Here is a 20,378-nt window from a genome sequence, read left to right as displayed (position 1 = left end):
AATACCAGAACTGCACTTTATTGTTAATGTATTAAATAGCTTAAAGTGAATCTGAAGTGAAAATAAATGTATGATATAATGATTTGTATGTGTAGTACTGCTAAGAAATAAAACATTATTAGCACATGTAACGATTGGTGTCAGCAACAAAGATTTTTCTGATTATTGGTGAACTGCAGTATCACTAATAATACAGATGCTATACCTGATTATGTGGTGATCTGGAGAATCACCAATAATACTAGTATAGCTAGACACAGGACACCTAATGTGGTATTGTGTTTGGTGCAACAGTAATTGAAGAAGTTATCTCCCGAGGAGCGGGAGATACAGACAATACTGCAGCCAAGGATCCCCTGAGGAGCAGGGAATTCAGATTGTACTGCAGCCAGTGGACACCTGAGGAGCAGGGACCGCTGACTGTGCTGCAAGGGTGATCACAGGTGGAATGAGTGATTATGACTGTACTACAGCCAAGGATTCCCTGAGGAGCAGGGAATCGGACTGTACTGCAGCCAGTGGACCCCTGAGGAGCAGGGACCACTGATAGTGCTGCAATATGATCTCCTGAGGAGCAGGTGATCAACAGACTCTGCTTGCAGCTAACAGACACCTGAGGAGCAAGTGTCACAGACAGTACAGCAAGGCTGATCACCTAAGGGTTAGGTGACAGCCCTTAAGAATTCCCTCACTAGTGGCAAGACCCACTAGTGAGGGCAGAAAGGTCAGACAAGCAAGGTCAGCAACGAACGGTCAGATACAGTACAGAGGCGGAAGACTGATTCGGTATCGAGGTACAGGCAGTGTCGGCAACAGTAATCAGATAGGCAGAAGTACCGAATCAGTAAGCAAGAGAGTAGTCAGGAAGGCGAGAGATCATAACAGATAAACAGTAGTAATATAGCAATATCCTAGTCTAGGTGTGAAGTCCTTGGTTTCAACCCCTGGGAACTAGACTAAAGAATGGTTCACAAGTCTTACAATACAATAGTACTTAAAGCTATCAAAGGAATCTGACTAAGTGTGAATTCCCAGCTCCAGCTGGTTCTAACACACTGTAAGATCTGACTAGGGTCTGAGTGCTCACACGTAAGCATTCGCAACAGCAGACAACTCACAACTGACAGGCAAGTCCTATAAATACCCAGAGCGCTCCACAGCGCCGCCCCAGTCACTCAGCCAATCCGGAGCATAGCTGAAGTCAGCTGACCGGCTTGATCAGCTGACTCCCCCTTTACTTGCATAAAGGTCCTGTCGCCTGGCGCGCGCGCGTCGCTCTTAATCTGTGTGCACAAGAAGGACCAGGCGAACCAGCAGCATGTAGCAGCAGAAGCCGCCAGCTGGAACGCGGAGATGGCCGCCATGCCGCTTGCCCATGCGGAGGCATCTCCTCTATTCTTTACAGCACAGATTTAATGCAAGATACACAACATATAATTGTGTTAGATAGATGGGTCGATAGATAATTTCAGTCATGTCCGATATTATTTTCGATCGTTTTTCTGTTCGATTTCTCTTAAAAGTGAACGGAAATTGATAAAAGAGAATAGAGTAGGAAATCGAGCGGGGAAAAAAAAAAAAAAAGAAAATCGCTCTAACGGAAAATCGACCAAAAAAACGCATCGTGTGCACCTAGCATGAGTCTCATATTGTTTCCAGTACCACTGTCTTTTGAAGCTCTTATCTCAACTGTCTCTAATTGTTTCTCCTTTGTTTATGGTTTTTCTGCAGAGAAAAGACTAAAGGGTCAATTATTCTGCTCTGTGAAATCATTTAAAATGCTGAGTGTATTGTGGGAACTGCAATTATTAGAGAATGATGCAATGTTATAAAAAAAAAAAAAAAAATAAAAAAAAAAAAAAAGCTGCATACCTGAAAATAAAAATATGACACTATTTTCTTTGCTACTAATGTTCTATTAATTATCCGTATTAAACAACCAATTCATTATATCATCCTTTTTTTTGCACCTTTTGGGAGCAGCCAAGATTTACAGGAGCCCAGCATACTGGAACATGTATGCATAAGCCAAAAGGGAGGGAGGTGAAAAAAAAAAGTTGGACGCTACTTTTCTTACCTATCCAATCTAATTATTCCTAGTTTGTATAGGTAAGAAGCAACCTATACAAGTGAGATGATCATCCAACGAGGACTATCTTTTCCATTATGTCAGTAAGGAAGGAAGGTGTTTGAACGACAAGGAACAAGAACATGTGCTACAATCAAGAACATGTACACTTGATTGCTGGATTTGTAATATTATAGCTGTATGCAGATATTTACCAACTGGTCCATTCCATGGTATGTCCGACAGTGCTAGTGCAGCAGAGGCTGTATAAAAAAAAAAAAAATTAAAAAAAAAATATATTACACATACGTTAATGTTTTGATTTTGATTTTTTAAAGTGGCCTGTTTGCATGCTTCTCCCTACTGTTATCTTGTACATCTGCATTAATTCTACTAGTTTTCACAACACACAGTACACATACCCCAGGAGGATACTTTACTTGGGCTCAGGGGGTACTTAAAGAGGAACTGTCGCAAAAATCTTAAAATTTAAAACCCATGCAGAGGATCTTTAAACTTGTCACAGTCCCCAATCCATTATAGAAAGTTTTTAGATGAAGAAAAGATAAATCATATAAAACTAACATGAATATAGTATTTATAGCCAATTAAAAGCATAAAAGAATGTTTGAAAAGCATTTATACATGGATGGAGTACTCCTAACAAATGTACATGCATTAAGGGGTACTGGATGCGAATTCCCCCTTAATAGGGCATACCCTATCAAGGGTGGGCAGCGCAGTGGTGTAGTGGTTAGCTCTCTCCCCCTTGCAGTGCTGGGTCCCCAGTTGAAATCCCAGCAAGGACAATATCTGCATGTAGTTTGTATGTTCTATATATACAGATAGGTTAATTGGCCTCACCCTAAATTGGCCCTAGACTATTATACATACACAACATCAGAGGTGCCCACACTTTTTCGGCTTGTGAGCTACTTTAAATTTTTTTTTACAAAAGTCAAAATGATCTACCCATGTACAATTTTAGGAGCACACTTGTATATACAGAATGGAAAATGTAGCGGGGTCGGGATCTACCACAAGTCCTTTGCAATCTACCTAATGGGCACCCCTGCACTACATGATACATATATGACTAGGGTAGGGATTAGATTGTGAGCCCCTCTGAGGACAGTTAGTGACAAAACAATATACTCTGTACAGCTCTGCTGAAGATGTCGGCGCTATATAAATACTAAATACCGCACTTGGCCAAGGCAGTCATTATTAAAGGGTTATGTGCTGTAATAATAATAAACACTATTACATTACACATTCTGGAAGAGTTGCAGTAAAGTGTGCTGGAGTAGCCTCTACCAGACTTCACACGCCCGGTCCGCAGTGTACAGTCCCTCTGTGCAGAGCCGGCCTTTGGGGGGGGCAAGTGGGGCGGTCGCCCCAGGCCCCGCGTCTGGAGAGGCCCCGCGCTGCCAGTGCCGGTCTGCCTATGAAGCAGCTTCAGCCTCCTTAGCTTCAGGCGACAACAGGCAGAAAACGGAAATGAGAGTGAGGCTACCCAGCATGCCCTTCCTGCCGCACACATATGACTTGCTTTGCAGGGCTTAATTGCTGTGGCTGGCTGTTAGATGGCAAAGGCTCCAGCACCCCTGCCTGCACAGAGACAGCCAGCCAGTAAGGAGAGAGCAGCGGCTCTTTTGAAATAGTAAAAGCTGCGGAGGATTCCAGTCCTGCCTGCAGCTTTCCCACGTTTCTCCAGTCCCCACTCCTAGCCTCCTCTTGAAGATGGAGGGGACAGGTACACGAACACTGGCCGTGCAGAGATCACGGACACTCTCCCATCTGTCCGTGCAGACATCAGCTACAGTCTCTCTCCCCGTGGTAAGCCGACACTTTCTCTCTTTCTCCTATGCATTTGTCTCCTGTGCCAGCCCTGATAACACTAGCAGTGTGTGTAACCCTTTCACTGCTGGTGTTGAATTAGCTTGTTGCAGCCCTAACTCTTTGTATTTATGTCTTGCATATATGCATATATATTCTTAATAGCAATTAGCACTAAGCACTTTACTTGTACCAGAGACAAGAGAAAAACAATGTTTTATACATACCTGGGGCTTCCTCCAGCCCCATGCGCACAGATCACTCCCACGCCGCCGTTCTCCGCTGCCAGCAGCTCCGGTACTGGTCCCGTAACTGCCTTTAGTCGCAGCCAAGAAAAGTGCGCTCTCTACGTATCTCTCTGGCGGCATAGCAGTGGACAGTGACTTGGCGAGTCGACCGACTGAAAGAGGGGCGTTGCGGGGGACGGGAGGTTCGCTGAGCGATCATCTCTCAATGACAGTGCAGGCACAGGGCAGCTGCAGGGGGTACGGTATATGGCCTACACTTATGGCTCTAGGCCCCGCATACAGTACTCGCCCCAGGCCCCGCGTAGTCTAAGGCCGCCTCTGCTCTGTGGGTCACCAATCCACATCAAAGTATACAATACAGATGGGAAGGAGGCGCGCCAAAGGCATTAATAAACTTGCATTTATTTTTCAGGTTGCAAAACACAACGTGTTTTGGGGTTACCACTGAAAATAGCCAAAGCCAAAATTAGGTTAAGAGACGAGTAGTGTTAGGCGTAGAGTTTAAAGCAGGGGCTAGATTAGGAAGTAGCTAGGGGTAGAATAAAGGTACCCGTACATCTAGTGGTTTTGGCAGTCGATCGATCGACCAATAAACAGACCTCTCTCTGATCTGATTGGAGAAAAATCGGTTGGCTGCCATAAACCACTTCTCAATTGAATTGAGCATGAATTCTTTCGGGAATCGGCCTTGTGATGACACCTCCCCTCCCCCAGCTGCATCCCCCCAAATGTAGATGTAACCAAAGCCGCCGTCTCCCCCAGAGACCCTGCATTAAGACTTTACCTGTCCGGTGTCCACACTGCTCTCCCGCCCAACATGGTTGTTGGTGTAGTACACGGGGGTGCATGTGTGACATCTCACACATCTACATTTGGGTGGATGCGGCGGAGGCGTCCGTAGGGCTTGTGATTAGCGATTATCGAATGCAGTTACTGCCGAACACTCGATCGACCATATTGACTCAAGATTTTCCAGCATGCAAGATCAATGCATAAGACTAATTTTGGGCCAAAATTCCACTGGTGTAGCATTTTATCGATCCCCGGCAAGCTCTGCAAAATCGTTCCCAGTGAGTCCTAGGCCTCATCCTAGGCAAAAATTGTGCATGAAAACAGATAGGTGTGCTCCCAGTTATAGAGTTTATTCTTGGAAGTCATTATAGTGAAGCTGATCTATTGAAGCAGAGGAAATAGTTTTACAGTAATTCCACATTAAGCATAACAAAAATAAATAAAAGAAGAAAAAAAAAAAGTGGTACCTCCATTTATAGCCAACACATCAGGTTCATTAACACCATCCACTGCTAATAAATTACACAAGATCTACAAAAACAAAACAAAAAAAAAAACACATTCTTTCAAAACAGGAAAGCAAGAAAAAAATATATATAATTGCGTGCTGAGGCGGTAAATGTATTGTGAATAGTCATAATAGGTACCTGTGTATCATAATAATATCCAGGTGGAAACAATGGACGTATTGAACGATCTGAAAACAAGAGCATGAGATATCAGTATAAATATATCCCTGCACTGTTACATAACCAGAATGCATGTCAGCAAGGAAATCAGGACTTAGGCCTTGCTCACATCATAAATCGCCTTTCCCTGCGCTGTATAAAGCGATTTTTAAAGGAGAAGGAGGAAGCGCCGGCACTGCTGTCAAACACTTTATTCAAACATCAATAAAATCAATGCAAGGGAATTCATCCAAATTGTAAAGGCACATACCGTGGGTGGATGTAGCAGGTGCGGTGGGTGCAGTGGGTGGGGTGCCTGACGGCCGTTTCGCGCAATACGCGCTTCTACGGAGGCTATACGGGGTGGTCTCATCGCAGACTGGTTTATAAACCTTTCCTAGGCCTGCGTGCGGCGATCTGCCGCTGGATAAGCCACCTCCCCCGAATCGTCACGTCACGCCTCCCCCTTGGCCATTCACCAAACGGGACGGCTGGAGGCAGGTGACGTCACAAGCTTCCTGACTACGGCGGCTCAGCAGGGGAACACTGTATTAGGTTTCCCAGGCAACCAATGCGGGCCAAGCCAGCGCCGTAAGTCAGGACGTAGTGGTCAAAATGGAGATTGCAGCCCTAAAGCTGCAAAAGTGCATATATAGTGCAAATCAATACTTTTTATATATATTAGGAGCATAAAAATGCAAATACAATTGGACAAGTATTTTTTATCATTACTGGTATAAAAAATGTGGTGCTTGTAGTGTCCCTGGGCTCACTAAATCAGCTAGGGGCAAAAATAATGGAAAAACATGGTGCAAAAAATTATTATTAAAAAAAATTATTATAAATTATTATAAATATAAACAGTGATGCTGTGCCAAACCAGCAACCGGGGGGTGATTGGTTATACAAAACCAGATTAAACATGAGCACCACCAGAAAGTCCTCCTCCCCCTCCTTGGATGTGTAATGATTTTTGCAGTGCCAGCAATTTCTGCCTTTCCCTCTTACTGTTCTAATAAAGCGATTTTTTAAGCGCTTTTGCAGAATGATTTTTTTTTTTACTTCCCGAGGTCAGTCAGGAAGTGAACTCTTGTACCCGGAAATGAATACAATGTATTTGTGCATGAAAGCGCTTGGTAAATCGCTATACAAGGTGCTTTTTCAATTTCCCTATACCTTCCATTGAGACAAATCGCCCAGAAAATGGTACAGGCAGCGCTTTGGTGAGCGGATCAGAATCCAACCGCACATATGTGCACACTCTCATAGGGAATCATTGCACAAGAGCTTTTAGGACATTTTGTGAAATGGCCACCGACAGCTGTTGGGACAGGGGCCAGAAGGCTGGCCGAGCGGGCAGACGTGTATGTGTGTGTGTGTGTGTGTGCGTGCACGGCAACCTACCTAGAGCCTGTTTTTAAACGGGCTTAGGTCACTAGTATACTATAAGAAGGGTGTAATTATGCACAGAACTGCCACACTGCAGCTAATTGGCAGTTAAACTGCACAGTTAGCAAGCAGCAACTGCTCACTCAACAGCGATGTCACCCAAGGGACAGCAGGACAGCCGGCAATTTGCATTGTTTAAAAGATAAACACAAGGGAGGTTTGGATCAGCACCCATAAATAGAGAGAAATGTGTGCCCAAGCTTGCAGCGTTCCACACCACTGGAGCTGTCACTTCAGAAAATCCACTTGGAGCAGGCACCACCGATGTAAACAATCGTCTCTTTATTAATCACATCAGTTTAAAAGCAGCAGTACAACAACGACAGACCGCTGTTTCGAGCTACCATGCTCTTTTTCAAGTTGTCAAAACTGCATAGCATAGTATTGCAGTTTTGACAACTTGAAAAAGAGCATGGTAGCTCGAAACAGCGGTCTGTCGTTGTTGTACTGCTGCTTTTAAACTGATGTGATTAATAAAGAGACGATTGTTTACATCGGTGGTGCCTGCTCCAAGTGGATTTTCTGCATTGTTTAAAAGGAAATGAATGTCGGTCTCCAGGTTCATTAACACCATCCACTGCTAATAAATTACACAAGATCTAAAAAAAAAATAAAAAAAAAATCAAGGGAATTCTCCGTCCATTTTGAAAATGGCCATTACCCCATAACAGCTTTCTGGACAGCACACTGTTAAACTGTAACATCGCCCACTTGAGCCATAGGGAAACATGGACATTACCGGGCACATCATTTGTCCACTCAGCTATAACTGACAGCAACTGATATATTTCAGTTCTGACAAAATGTTGTCAGAACTGGAAGGGATCATTGCCAGAAGAAAATGGTGAGCTTCTGAGAGGAACTGATGGCAAGATAACTAATGTTCATTTGAAGCTACCTCATGTGTTTATTTTGAATAATTGTACTCAGTACAGGCTCCCTTTAACACTTCCTGTACTCAAAACAATATTAGACTTGTGTCTCTGCTCCTAATTTTTCTTAGCTGTACTACAAATACAAATCATAATTTTTTTTCGCTTCAGTGTCTCCAAGTTCTATGTAGTCTACTCCTCAATCCCTTTCTCCACTCCTGAGTCCTGTTTGTCCCCTGTGATCAATAGAATTCTCCACCCTCCATTTTAAAAATGCCAATGACCACGCAACAACTTTTGGGTCAGCACACTGTTAAACTGTAATGTAGCCCACGTGAGCCAAAGGGAAACATGGACATTCATATCAGTTGTCCTTTCAGTAATAACTGACAACAAATGTTATAGTTAAAAGGGGCCCTAAGGCTTTCAGCTTCCTGAGCGACAAGTCTGACTAGATCTAGCCAGAACTGGAAGGAAGTGTTGTTGATTTCTTGTTGAAGAAAATGGTGAGCTTCTGAGAGGAACTGATGGAGAATTAATATTCATTTGCAGATACATCATGTGGTACTTATGTATTATCCAGTCTGGAAAGTTTGGCAGCTTTTTGTTTAAGCTCTGTTTGATCCCCCAGGAAGATCTGACCTTTTTTGGAAAGCTGAAAGTCTCGGCTTTCTGTTTCACTGGGTCCCGAGTCGGTATGATGCTCAGTTCCCAAGTTATGGGGTTTTGAAGGAGGGGTGACCCCTGAACTTGGCTGCAGAAAGTGCAATTACAGAAGCGCGGGACGAACCCGACATGAAGATTAGCAGCACACCCAGTAGGTCGTCTTCTAACTTCGCAGCATAAATCTGCGTCTTCAAAACTTATGTCAAGCGCCCTGGGTCTCATTATAGAAGAAGAAGCAGCGCAGCTATGCACCCTTGTTTTCTCTGTCTCACTGGCATGGGCAGTAGACTCAATTCCACTGTGCTCTCTGCAGCAAAGTACAGGGAACAGCTGTCCCCCAAACCCTGCCTAACTTGGGAATGGGGCATGGCATTGACTCAGGACCCAGTGCAAAGAAATGCCGGGAATTTCAGCTTCCCAAAAATGGTGAGATCTGGCTAGGGGATCAAACAGAACAGAACTGACTCACAGTCAGTATTAAAAGAGCTCCAATTGGACACCAAGATAAATGGATTTATAGTCTTATAAGAGGCTGTATAACATGTTGCTTCTATATGGAAACTAATAAGCAGTGCCACTAAGTACCTATTAATCTGCCGGTAAGAATTTCATTAGGTGTGGATCCAAGTTCTCTTCTCAGATGATTGGTTGGTATCCTTCCGGCTGCAGCAGCTTTTTGTCTATAATCAACCTATGGGAGAAAAGGTTCCAATTTCCATTAGTACAAAGGCAGGATTCTTGTCCTATGTGAACTTCACACCCCTCAACTAAGGCCTAGTTCACAACTAAATCGCAGACACACTGCATGCAGTATTTTGTCCACGATCATGATGAGATTCTCAATCCCCCAAATTAGAATTACTAAACAGAATTGTCCCCCAAAAATAAAAATTGGACAAAACATCTGCGCCGCAAAAAAAATCGCAATTGCTAGGTGATGGAATTTTGCGTTACAAGTGTGAACAATCCCTAAGGAAAGTAAGAAGAGAAAGCACCAAGCAGTCCTTCCCATTCACATTACTACTAAGCAGAAAATCACAGGAGACAGGTTCAGATACTTACTTTACATCGGAGCTCTTATTTATGCCACATGCATTAACTACCTCCTGCTACTTCCATGTCAAAATTATTTCCCAAATGCATCCCTTCTTCACACAACAGACTGCTAAAATGCTTCCTCGTGCCCTAATCAACTCCCACATAGACTACTGTGACATCCTACTTCTGCAACCTACCAAAAAAAACAAGAAGGCACTAGAGATGGCCCGAAGAGTTTGCCGGTGAACTTGTTCGCACAAAATTTCCACTGTTCACGGCGAACTGCGAACACATAGCAAGGTCGACCCGCCCCCTATACCCCATCACTGGGTTAAAATTTGACCCTCTACATCATAGTCAGCAGACTAGCAGCCAATCAGGCTGCACTCCCTCCTGGACACCCCCCCCCCCCCTATAAAAGGCAGCAGCGTCGGTCTTCTTCTCACTCTGTCTGCTGCTAGTGAGAGAAGGGAGAGACATTGGAGAGATAGGGAAAGCATTAGGCTCTTGTTAGCTTGCTCCTTGCTGATATTTGTTGCTGAAAGCACCCCAAAACAGTTCTTTTGAGAGCCAATGTTCTTCTGATGTGTTTTTTGTGTGTGTGTGCCACAGTGACTGACACTTCAAAAGTACAGCCCTGTCTGTCACAGCTGGCCCTTGCTGTACTGTGCCAGGCCCAGCACACTGTATTATTTCAGTCACTGCATTCCTTTCACTGCATCTGTGTGACTGCACACTGTATTATACCAGTCACTGCATACATTTTACTGCATCTGTGTGACTCACTGCACACTGTATAAGAGCAGTGCATATCTTTCACTTTATATGCTGCTGTGTATTGGATACTGATTGTGTGCCTCTGTGATTACACACACAGTCTACCATTATTGAATATTGTTAGTAGTACTGCATACCCCCCAAATATGGACAAAATAACAGGCAGAGGCAGGCCACCCGGCAGGTCTTGTCGAGGTCATGCTGGCGTGATTTTGTGCGGCCCTCGACCAAAGTTGTGTTCAGAAGGCACGTACCCTCAACCCCCAAGATTCTGAAGACGCGATTGCCTTGCTTAAACAGCACACCACATCTTCTACAGCTTCCGCACAGAACCTCCTTGACGCACCGCCCTCCTCCTGCTCTGCTTCTGGTTTCACACAAAAACTTAACACTACTACCACTTACAACCCAGCTGCTCCACTTGACGTGTCAGAGGAGTTATTCACACATGATGCAGTTAGTGATGCACTTGGGGTCATCCAGCCAACACGCCCTTCTCAATGCCTGCTGTTACCACAGCCTAAATGCTGACATTCCAAAGCTCACCAGCGTGGAATTTTTTTTGTTTGTGTGCCTCTGATACCACCAATGCCATCTGCAACCTCTGCCAAAAGAAACGGAGTCGTGGGAAGCCCAACACCCAACTAGGGACAACTGCTTTGAAAAGGCACCTGATCGCAAAACACAAACACCAATGGTATGCACAAATTGATAAAAGCAGCACACAAATATAAACAGCCTTTGTGGCGGTGCGTTAAACAGTGAGTTTGGTGTGTCAGTGTGAAGCAGTACACTACTTACACTACCTGATCAATGTATATAAGTACAGAGGGGCTGCAGCACACAACAGGAAAACAGTGACAGGGGCTCTTGGTTACGCTTTAACGCGCTTAAGCTCACCAACTGCGCCAAAGTGTCCCCAATCTGGTGAGTCCTACTCTACCATGCAAAATGCCAGTTTTTATAAGCAGTCTAGTGGGAACTAAACCAAAAACCCTAAAATGTCAACTAGATGGGAAAAAAGGAAATTAAAAACACCTCACCCTTCACCTAGCTACCAAACGAACTCTCTTAACATGTGCAAAGCACTCATTTATATACTTAACTGTGCTAGAGGTGGGCGTGGTCATGCAGGCTCACAGGGGAAAATTATAAATAAATTACCAAGGGGTGAGCAGCACAAACCAAATTTTTTTATGCAATTCTATGCAAAGCATGCACGCAGCGCTGGAGGTCCCCAGACTCCATAAGAAATATATAAGTACAGAGGGGCTGCAGCACACAACAGGAAAACAGTGACAGGGGCTCTTGGTTACGCTTTAACGCGCTTAAGCTCACCAACTGCGCCAAAGTGTCCCCAATCTGGTGAGTCCTACTCTACCATGCAAAATGCCAGTTTTTATAAGCAGTCTAGTGGGAACTAAACCAAAAACCCTAAAATGTCAACTAGATGGGAAAAAAGGAAATTAAAAACACCTCACCCTTCACCTAGCTACCAAACGAACTCTCTTAACATGTGCAAAGCACTCATTTATATACTTAACTGTGCTAGAGGTGGGCGTGGTCATGCAGGCTCACAGGGGAAAATTATAAATAAATTACCAAGGGGTGAGCAGCACAAACCAAATTTTTTTATGCAATTCTATGCAAAGCATGCACGCAGCGCTGGAGGTCCCCAGACTCCATAAGAAATATATAAGTACAGAGGGGCTGCAGCACACAACAGGAAAACAGTGACAGGGGCTCTTGGTTACGCTTTAACGCGCTTAAGCTCACCAACTGCGCCAAAGTGTCCCCAATCTGGTGAGTCCTACTCTACCATGCAAAATGCCAGTTTTTATAAGCAGTCTAGTGGGAACTAAACCAAAAACCCTAAAATGTCAACTAGATGGGAAAAAAGGAAATTAAAAACACCTCACCCTTCACCTAGCTACCAAACGAACTCTCTTAACATGTGCAAAGCACTCATTTATATACTTAACTGTGCTAGAGGTGGGCGTGGTCATGCAGGCTCACAGGGGAAAATTATAAATAAATTACCAAGGGGTGAGCAGCACAAACCAAATTTTTTTATGCAATTCTATGCAAAGCATGCACGCAGCGCTGGAGGTCCCCAGACTCCATAAGAAATATATAAGTACAGAGGGGCTGCAGCACACAACAGGAAAACAGTGACAGGGGCTCTTGGTTACGCTTTAACGCGCTTAAGCTCACCAACTGCGCCAAAGTGTCCCCAATCTGGTGAGTCCTACTCTACCATGCAAAATGCCAGTTTTTATAAGCAGTCTAGTGGGAACTAAACCAAAAACCCTAAAATGTCAACTAGATGGGAAAAAAGGAAATTAAAAACACCTCACCCTTCACCTAGCTACCAAACGAACTCTCTTAACATGTGCAAAGCACTCATTTATATACTTAACTGTGCTAGAGGTGGGCGTGGTCATGCAGGCTCACAGGGGAAAATTATAAATAAATTACCAAGGGGTGAGCAGCACAAACCAAATTTTTTTATGCAATTCTATGCAAAGCATGCACGCAGCGCTGGAGGTCCCCAGACTCCATAAGAAATATATAAGTACAGAGGGGCTGCAGCACACAACAGGAAAACAGTGACAGGGGCTCTTGGTTACGCTTTAACGCGCTTAAGCTCACCAACTGCGCCAAAGTGTCCCCAATCTGGTGAGTCCTACTCTACCATGCAAAATGCCAGTTTTTATAAGCAGTCTAGTGGGAACTAAACCAAAAACCCTAAAATGTCAACTAGATGGGAAAAGCGTAACCAAGAGCCCCTGTCACTGTTTTCCTGTTGTGTGCTGCAGCCCCTCTGTACTTATATATTTCTTATGGAGTCTGGGGACCTCCAGCGCTGCGTGCATGCTTTGCATAGAATTGCATAAAAAAATTTGGTTTGTGCTGCTCACCCCTTGGTAATTTATTTATAATTTTCCCCTGTGAGCCTGCATGACCACGCCCACCTCTAGCACAGTTAAGTATATAAATGAGTGCTTTGCACATGTTAAGAGAGTTCGTTTGGTAGCTAGGTGAAGGGTGAGGTGTTTTTAATTTCCTTTTTTCCCATCTAGTTGACATTTTAGGGTTTTTGGTTTAGTTCCCACTAGACTGCTTATAAAAACTGGCATTTTGCATGGTAGAGTAGGACTCACCAGATTGGGGACACTTTGGCGCAGTTGGTGAGCTTAAGCGCGTTAAAGCGTAACCAAGAGCCCCTGTCACTGTTTTCCTGTTGTGTGCTGCAGCCCCTCTGTACTTATATATTTCTTATGGAGTCTGGGGACCTCCAGCGCTGCGTGCATGCTTTGCATAGAATTGCATAAAAAAATTTGGTTTGTGCTGCTCACCCCTTGGTAATTTATTTATAATTTTCCCCTGTGAGCCTGCATGACCACGCCCACCTCTAGCACAGTTAAGTATATAAATGAGTGCTTTGCACATGTTAAGAGAGTTCGTTTGGTAGCTAGGTGAAGGGTGAGGTGTTTTTAATTTCCTTTTTTCCCATCTAGTTGACATTTTAGGGTTTTTGGTTTAGTTCCCACTAGACTGCTTATAAAAACTGGCATTTTGCATGGTAGAGTAGGACTCACCAGATTGGGGACACTTTGGCGCAGTTGGTGAGCTTAAGCGCGTTAAAGCGTAACCAAGAGCCCCTGTCACTGTTTTCCTGTTGTGTGCTGCAGCCCCTCTGTACTTATATATTTCTTATGGAGTCTGGGGACCTCCAGCGCTGCGTGCATGCTTTGCATAGAATTGCATAAAAAAATTTGGTTTGTGCTGCTCACCCCTTGGTAATTTATTTATAATTTTCCCCTGTGAGCCTGCATGACCACGCCCACCTCTAGCACAGTTAAGTATATAAATGAGTGCTTTGCACATGTTAAGAGAGTTCGTTTGGTAGCTAGGTGAAGGGTGAGGTGTTTTTAATTTCCTTTTTTCCCATCTAGTTGACATTTTAGGGTTTTTGGTTTAGTTCCCACTAGACTGCTTATAAAAACTGGCATTTTGCATGGTAGAGTAGGACTCACCAGATTGGGGACACTTTGGCGCAGTTGGTGAGCTTAAGCGCGTTAAAGCGTAACCAAGAGCCCCTGTCACTGTTTTCCTGTTGTGTGCTGCAGCCCCTCTGTACTTATATATTTCTTATGGAGTCTGGGGACCTCCAGCGCTGCGTGCATGCTTTGCATAGAATTGCATAAAAAAATTTGGTTTGTGCTGCTCACCCCTTGGTAATTTACCTGATCAATGTATACACACACGCAAGATGTTTCAAGCACTTTATGCCTTCAATTTAGGAATGCAATGTGATTTCTGCCCTTTAGGGATTATAACCTTGCTCTGCGTCAAATCCAAAACATTTCCCGGGACTTTTGGCGTGTATCCCACTCCGCCATGCCCCCCTCCAGGTGTTATACCCCTTGAAGCATCTTTTCTATCACTTTTGTGACCAGAAACAGTGTTTGTAGTTTTTCAAGTTCGCCTGCCCATTGAAGTCTATTGCGGTTCGCCCAATTCGCTGACTTTTGCGGAAGTTCTCGACCCCAAAATCTGAGGTTCGAGCCATCTCTAGAAGGCACCACTCCAGCCTCTACTTGGCTCTGCAGCCCTTTTCCTTCACCTCTCCTACAGCTTCTCTGATGCTGCCCCTTCTCTGCCGATTCCTCCATTGCATGCCAATACAAAGCTGTACACCCCTGCATACACTTCTTCAATCTCCAGATACCATCCCACTCAAAACCTATCCTTTTCTAGTTAGGTTACCTCCTTTCATTCTCGCATGTAGGACTCTCCTACAGCCTGTCCATTATGCTCTGAGGTTGGAAATCATAAACTGCATCTCTTTAGACAAGCTCATAAGGTGTCGTTGGGCCCTGACACAGCGGATGGCATTTTGTGGGTCGTTTTCTTTTTCTTTTTTTAAAAAAAAGCACTTCCAGTGACTTACATTAAACCCGTAATAAAATTGTGGCAAAATAGCAACGATCGCCATTTTTCGAAAAATCGCATTCACAGCAATTTTGCCAAGATTTTAATGCAAGTCAATGAAAGCATTTAAAAAAACAAAAACAAGCCGTAGCCAGATGTTGAGGCTCATCTACTAAGCCCTTCATCTCCTTACCTAGTGCTTAGCTTACCTAGTATAAGCTTGCAAGGGCAGGATCCTTCCATGCTGTACTTCATCAAACAAAAAAAAAACTTCTAGTATTATGTCCTTGTGTTGCTGGATGTTCTGATCATACTGGAATTTTGTAACAACTGTAGAAGCGAATTAGAGCTAAACCCCACTATAAAAGGTGGTCAACAAGGCACAACCACTGCATTTCTATCCATGTTGTGCAGAATTCATTCAGTACTCTGAATGGAGAGATACAAACTAACCAACAAGCTCATGGTGAACCAGAACTCACTGGAGTGTGTAAGGGGCTACAATGGTAGGGGTGACAATGGTTAGTTTGCATCTTCAGCAGTGATGCACTGGGAGACATCTCGGAGCTCACTACAACCTGAATTATTGCAAATTCTGTTTTAAGAAAGCAATCTTTTGTTTTCTGAATGGAGAGATAAACCCAAATAGACAGAACTGCATGAAGTGGTGCACTTTGAAAATGTGCTGCATCATAATGCATTAGTAGGAAGGTCAGAAAGTCTATGTCACATGTCCCTGTGAACTGAATAATGCACACATTCTAAAAATAGCCCTGAAATGTAAATAGTGGGAAAGTGCCCTTAGAGAGCTCTATTTTAGGGATGGTCAATGAGATGCAAATAATTTCAAGTTTATGCAAATTTATTCAGCTTGAGAATGGACCAGTCAAATTTTACCTCAGCAAGATTTGATTGGTTCATGTTGCGTAAAATTTGTATACAAAATTCATAATGTACCATCAACTGGAAATGATTTGCATCTCCTTGAGCATTTATACTCTAGATGAAAACAGCAAAATAAAGAGAAAAAAAGATCTTGAATGACAATAAAAGACAGATACTGATATGTGTACTGCAATCACTAGTTCTCACTTACCACTAATGGCATGAACTGGGAAGGAGATGGCTTCGTTTTACTCACAGCTGTGACCAACACAGACGTGTCACCTAGCTTAAAGAAAAATAAAGAAACTCAGATGTGTGTGCCACACGACCGGTTACATTAAATAACATTGTTTTATGTATGAAACAGACTTTCCTCTAGACTGCAACTGTAGCAATAAAAGAGATATAGATATATATTATTATTATTATTATTATGTATTTATATAGCGCCGACATATTATGCAGCGCTGTACAGTGTGTGTGTGTATATATATATATATATATATATATATATATATATATATATATATATATATATATATATATATATATATATATATATATATATATATATATATATATATATATATATATTTATTTTGAGTATATATATATATTGAATATATATATATATATATATATATATATATATATATATATATATATATATATATATATATATATATATATATATATATATATATATATATATATATATATATATATAGAAAGAAAACGAGGAGTTGCAGCACACAGCTCTTTATTGAGCAGTAAAGGTAATACAGGCAGACGTTTCGGTTGTGTCCAACCTTCCTCAATGCCAAAGAAATGTGAGTAACATCATCAAATATATACCCGCCCACACAGGAAGTGACATGCAAGGTATACACCCATCATATTAACAACAAAGCACATAATTTTAAACGACAGATAGTGTTTAATTCACACTTATCTGTTCCAAGGGCAGTCCATATATCAGATTCCTGTGTCTTTATCCAATCCATGTCGTCCAATTCAAATAATTCGTATAAATATACAATCTGCAATATCATAAAAAATATGTATCATAAGTACAGATGTAGGTCAAAGTCCCTATTCAACCCATGTGGGTATAGGGTCCCCATTTTATGAATCCACATGACCTCTCGTTTTTTGAGGAGCAAAACTCGATCCCCCCCTCTCCTGGGTTTTGGTATGTGGTCTATAACCATAAATTTAAGGTCCGTGTCTCTGTGGCCCACGGACCTCCAATGTCTGGCTACTGGAAGATCAGACGTCTCTCCCCTGACAGAGCTCCTGTGTTGGCTAATGCGGTCCCGCACTTTCTGTGTAGTTTCACCTATGTATCGTAAGCCGCAAGGGCATGTCAACATATACACCACAAAGGAGCTCTGGCAGGTGAGAAAGTGTCTAATCTGAAAGTTGTCCCCAAATGTAGACCCCTTAATCATATGCTGGCATTCAGTGCATGAAAGGCAGGGAAAGGACCCCTTCCGTTTAGGTCCTAAAAAGCTAGTGATGTCAGTAACAGTGGGTACAATATCAGCCCTGACTAGCCTGCTGCCTATGGTCTCATTGCGCCTATAGGCTGGTATAGGGGGAATGCAGAATTCAGGAATCTCAGGGTATGCGCTACCCAGAATGTGCCAGTGTCGTTTGATACATGCCATAACCTTATTGGATAAACTATGAAACTGGCACACAAAGGGCAATCGCACACTCTGATCTCTTCTGACCGTCCCATCCCCATCACCTTCAGATTTAATCCTGTCCACTTCTTCCTTAATCAAATCATTAGGGTATCCACGCTGGGAGAGTTTATCCACCATCTGCTGTCTTCTGTTGTCAAGAGCATGACAATCCGTGACTATTCTCTCAACACGGAGCAATTGGCTCCTTACTACCGATTTGAAGACAGCAGGTGGATGGAAACTCTCATAGCGCAGTAACTGATTCCGGTCAGTCGGTTTCTGGTAAAAATCAGATACCAGGCTGTTCCCACAGCGTCTGATCGTGGTGTCTAAAAAGTGTAATTCCATGCGATCATACGTGATTTCAAATTTGATATTGGCATGAAACCGATTGAGGTCATCGTGGAAGGACAGTAGGGATCCAATGTGTCCCCGCCACACCGCGAAGATGTCGTCAATGAAGCGCCACCAGACGCCACAGTGTCTGGCGTACGCCTCATTGTTGTAGACATACATATTTTCAAAACGGTGCATAAAAGCCCCTGCAAAGGACGGGGCCACATTGGATCCCATCGCTGTCCCCCGCAATTGTAAAAAGAAATCGTTCTTAAACTGAAAATAATTGTTTTGCAAAACAAAATGTAGTAAGGTATCAAAAAAGAATAATTGCGGACGTGAATATGTCCCACTTGATTCAATCAGCTCCAAGCATGCCAATATACCTTCAGTCTGTGGAATAGATGTATAAAGGGACGATACGTCCCAACTCACCAACCAGATCTCATCTGTTGGCTCAAATTTCAAAGAAGATACTTTAGTGAGGAAATCAGAGGTGTCACGAATGTAGGACGGTGTTGTTTGTATGAGTGGAGACAACACTTTGTCCAATAGTGTGGCACATGGGGTGAAAATTGACCCTATGCCAGCCACTATTGGACGTCCCGGGGGTTTCTCAAGATTTTTGTGTACCTTGGGGAGAGTATACAGTACCGGGGTAATGGGATGTGCAACATACAAGTAATCGCTCAGATCCCTGGTAATCACATGTTCAAAAATCGCTTTGTCCAAAATGCTGCGTAGTGCAGTCTTAAGCTGTGGGGCGGGGTTACCTGGTAGTAGTTTGTAAACTTCACTGACAGAGAGTTGAGACATGATCTCTGCCTCATAGTCCTTGTGGTCCATGACTACCAGGGCCCCGCCCTTATCAGCAGGTTTCAAAACAATGTCTCTTCTTCTACTGAGGTTAAACAAGGCATTTCTTTCTCCCAAGGTCAGATTATTACCAGAGTAGTCTTTACCACTTAAGTTAATCAGCCGATCAATGTCTCCTGAGACCTTGTTAATGAACATCTCAACCCCAGTATATGAACTTGGAGGAACAAAGCGACTCTTTGGATACAAATGGAACTGTTTACTACTCAAAGCAGAAGGTGTAACCGGCCTGGTAATGGTCGGTTTCAGTAGAAAGTGAGCCTTTAGTCTAATTTGTCGAAACAATCTGTACGCATCTTGTTTTAAAGTAAAGGTATCAAGTACAGTTCTAGGGGTAAATCCCAGTCCCCTATTGAGTACACGTACCTCATCACTTGTAAGGTCTGCAGCAGAGAGGTTCATGATGGCTCCTAACGTCGCTGGCTCCGTGTCACTCTGCGCTCCGGTAGATCGCGTGGAGCGGGTGCGGCTGAAGCGGGTTCTGCGGTGTTTCCGCCCGGCTCGGTGGTGGTATCTCTTGTTTTGCGGCGGCGCCGCTGTTGTTGCCGGCCGCGGCCTAAAAAACGGCCAGCTGGTGAGGAAGAGGATCCGGAAGTGGGGATGGATGACGTCGATGGTGCCCGGTTCGTGCGCCAATTGCGTCCCCCTGTAGAGTTCCAGTGATACACTTGGTTCCGGCGGTAATCTTCCTGGTCTCGATCAAATTTTGTGCGCTTGCGCTCTTGCAGTGTAACCCGAAGGTCTGCAAGAGTCTTATCAAGACGCTCCTTAGTTGCAGTGAATTCCTCCGCCGTAAGTGTGCTACGGAGTTCCGCCTCCACCGCTGCAGCTTTGGTCTGTAAGACAGGTAGCTCCTTCTGGATCTGCTGTATAGTAAGAGTTATGAGATCGAAGGAACACTTGTTCAGTATTTGAGCAAAAAGAGTCTTAAACTCATCTGAGTCTGAGAACAATGTGGGGGTCAATCGGACCCGTAGTCCACGTGGGATGTAGCGTACCCGGTGATACTCCGCCAAGGTAACACAATGAAGCTCCAAGGCCAATTGTCGTTTAAGCAATTTCTCCCAAGACCTGGTATTTACTGTAGAGGTCCTTTGTGTGAGAAAGTCACGTGATCCAATCACCTCCGTATGAATCCTGGATGTCTCTTCCTCTGTGTAAGAGAAGACACCGCTGACAGGAACGGTAGATGCAGGTTCCATGTGTGTAGCGTGAAGCACGCTGACTCAGGGCAA

The 20,378-nt window shown here is 43.6% G+C and overlaps 1 protein-coding gene across 2 annotated transcripts in view; it reads right to left on the bottom strand.

Annotated features, from left to right (window-relative positions):
* The window catches only part of PNPT1 (polyribonucleotide nucleotidyltransferase 1), a 120,485-nt gene that overhangs the window by 77,465 nt on the left and 22,642 nt on the right, over window positions 1–20,378 (bottom strand). Inside the window, exons 3-7 of one of the 2 annotated variants that reach the window (XM_068232424.1) lie at window positions 16,452–16,526; window positions 9,188–9,293; window positions 5,595–5,644; window positions 5,415–5,478; window positions 2,284–2,331 (exon numbers count right to left, since the gene is read on the bottom strand). In XM_068232424.1, the coding sequence (XP_068088525.1) occupies window positions 2,284–2,331; window positions 5,415–5,478; window positions 5,595–5,644; window positions 9,188–9,293; window positions 16,452–16,526 (343 nt within the window). The remainder of the gene's footprint in view (window positions 1–2,283; window positions 2,332–5,414; window positions 5,479–5,594; window positions 5,645–9,187; window positions 9,294–16,451; window positions 16,527–20,378) is intronic. The other variant, XM_068232425.1, reaches the window with a different exon arrangement.

This window comes from Hyperolius riggenbachi, chromosome 4 (genome assembly GCF_040937935.1).
Source record: "Hyperolius riggenbachi isolate aHypRig1 chromosome 4, aHypRig1.pri, whole genome shotgun sequence".
Lineage (NCBI taxonomy): Eukaryota > Metazoa > Chordata > Amphibia > Anura > Hyperoliidae > Hyperolius > Hyperolius riggenbachi.
The sequence above is the reverse complement of the archived record's forward strand: the minus strand, read 5'-3'. Positions and strand labels throughout refer to the sequence as shown.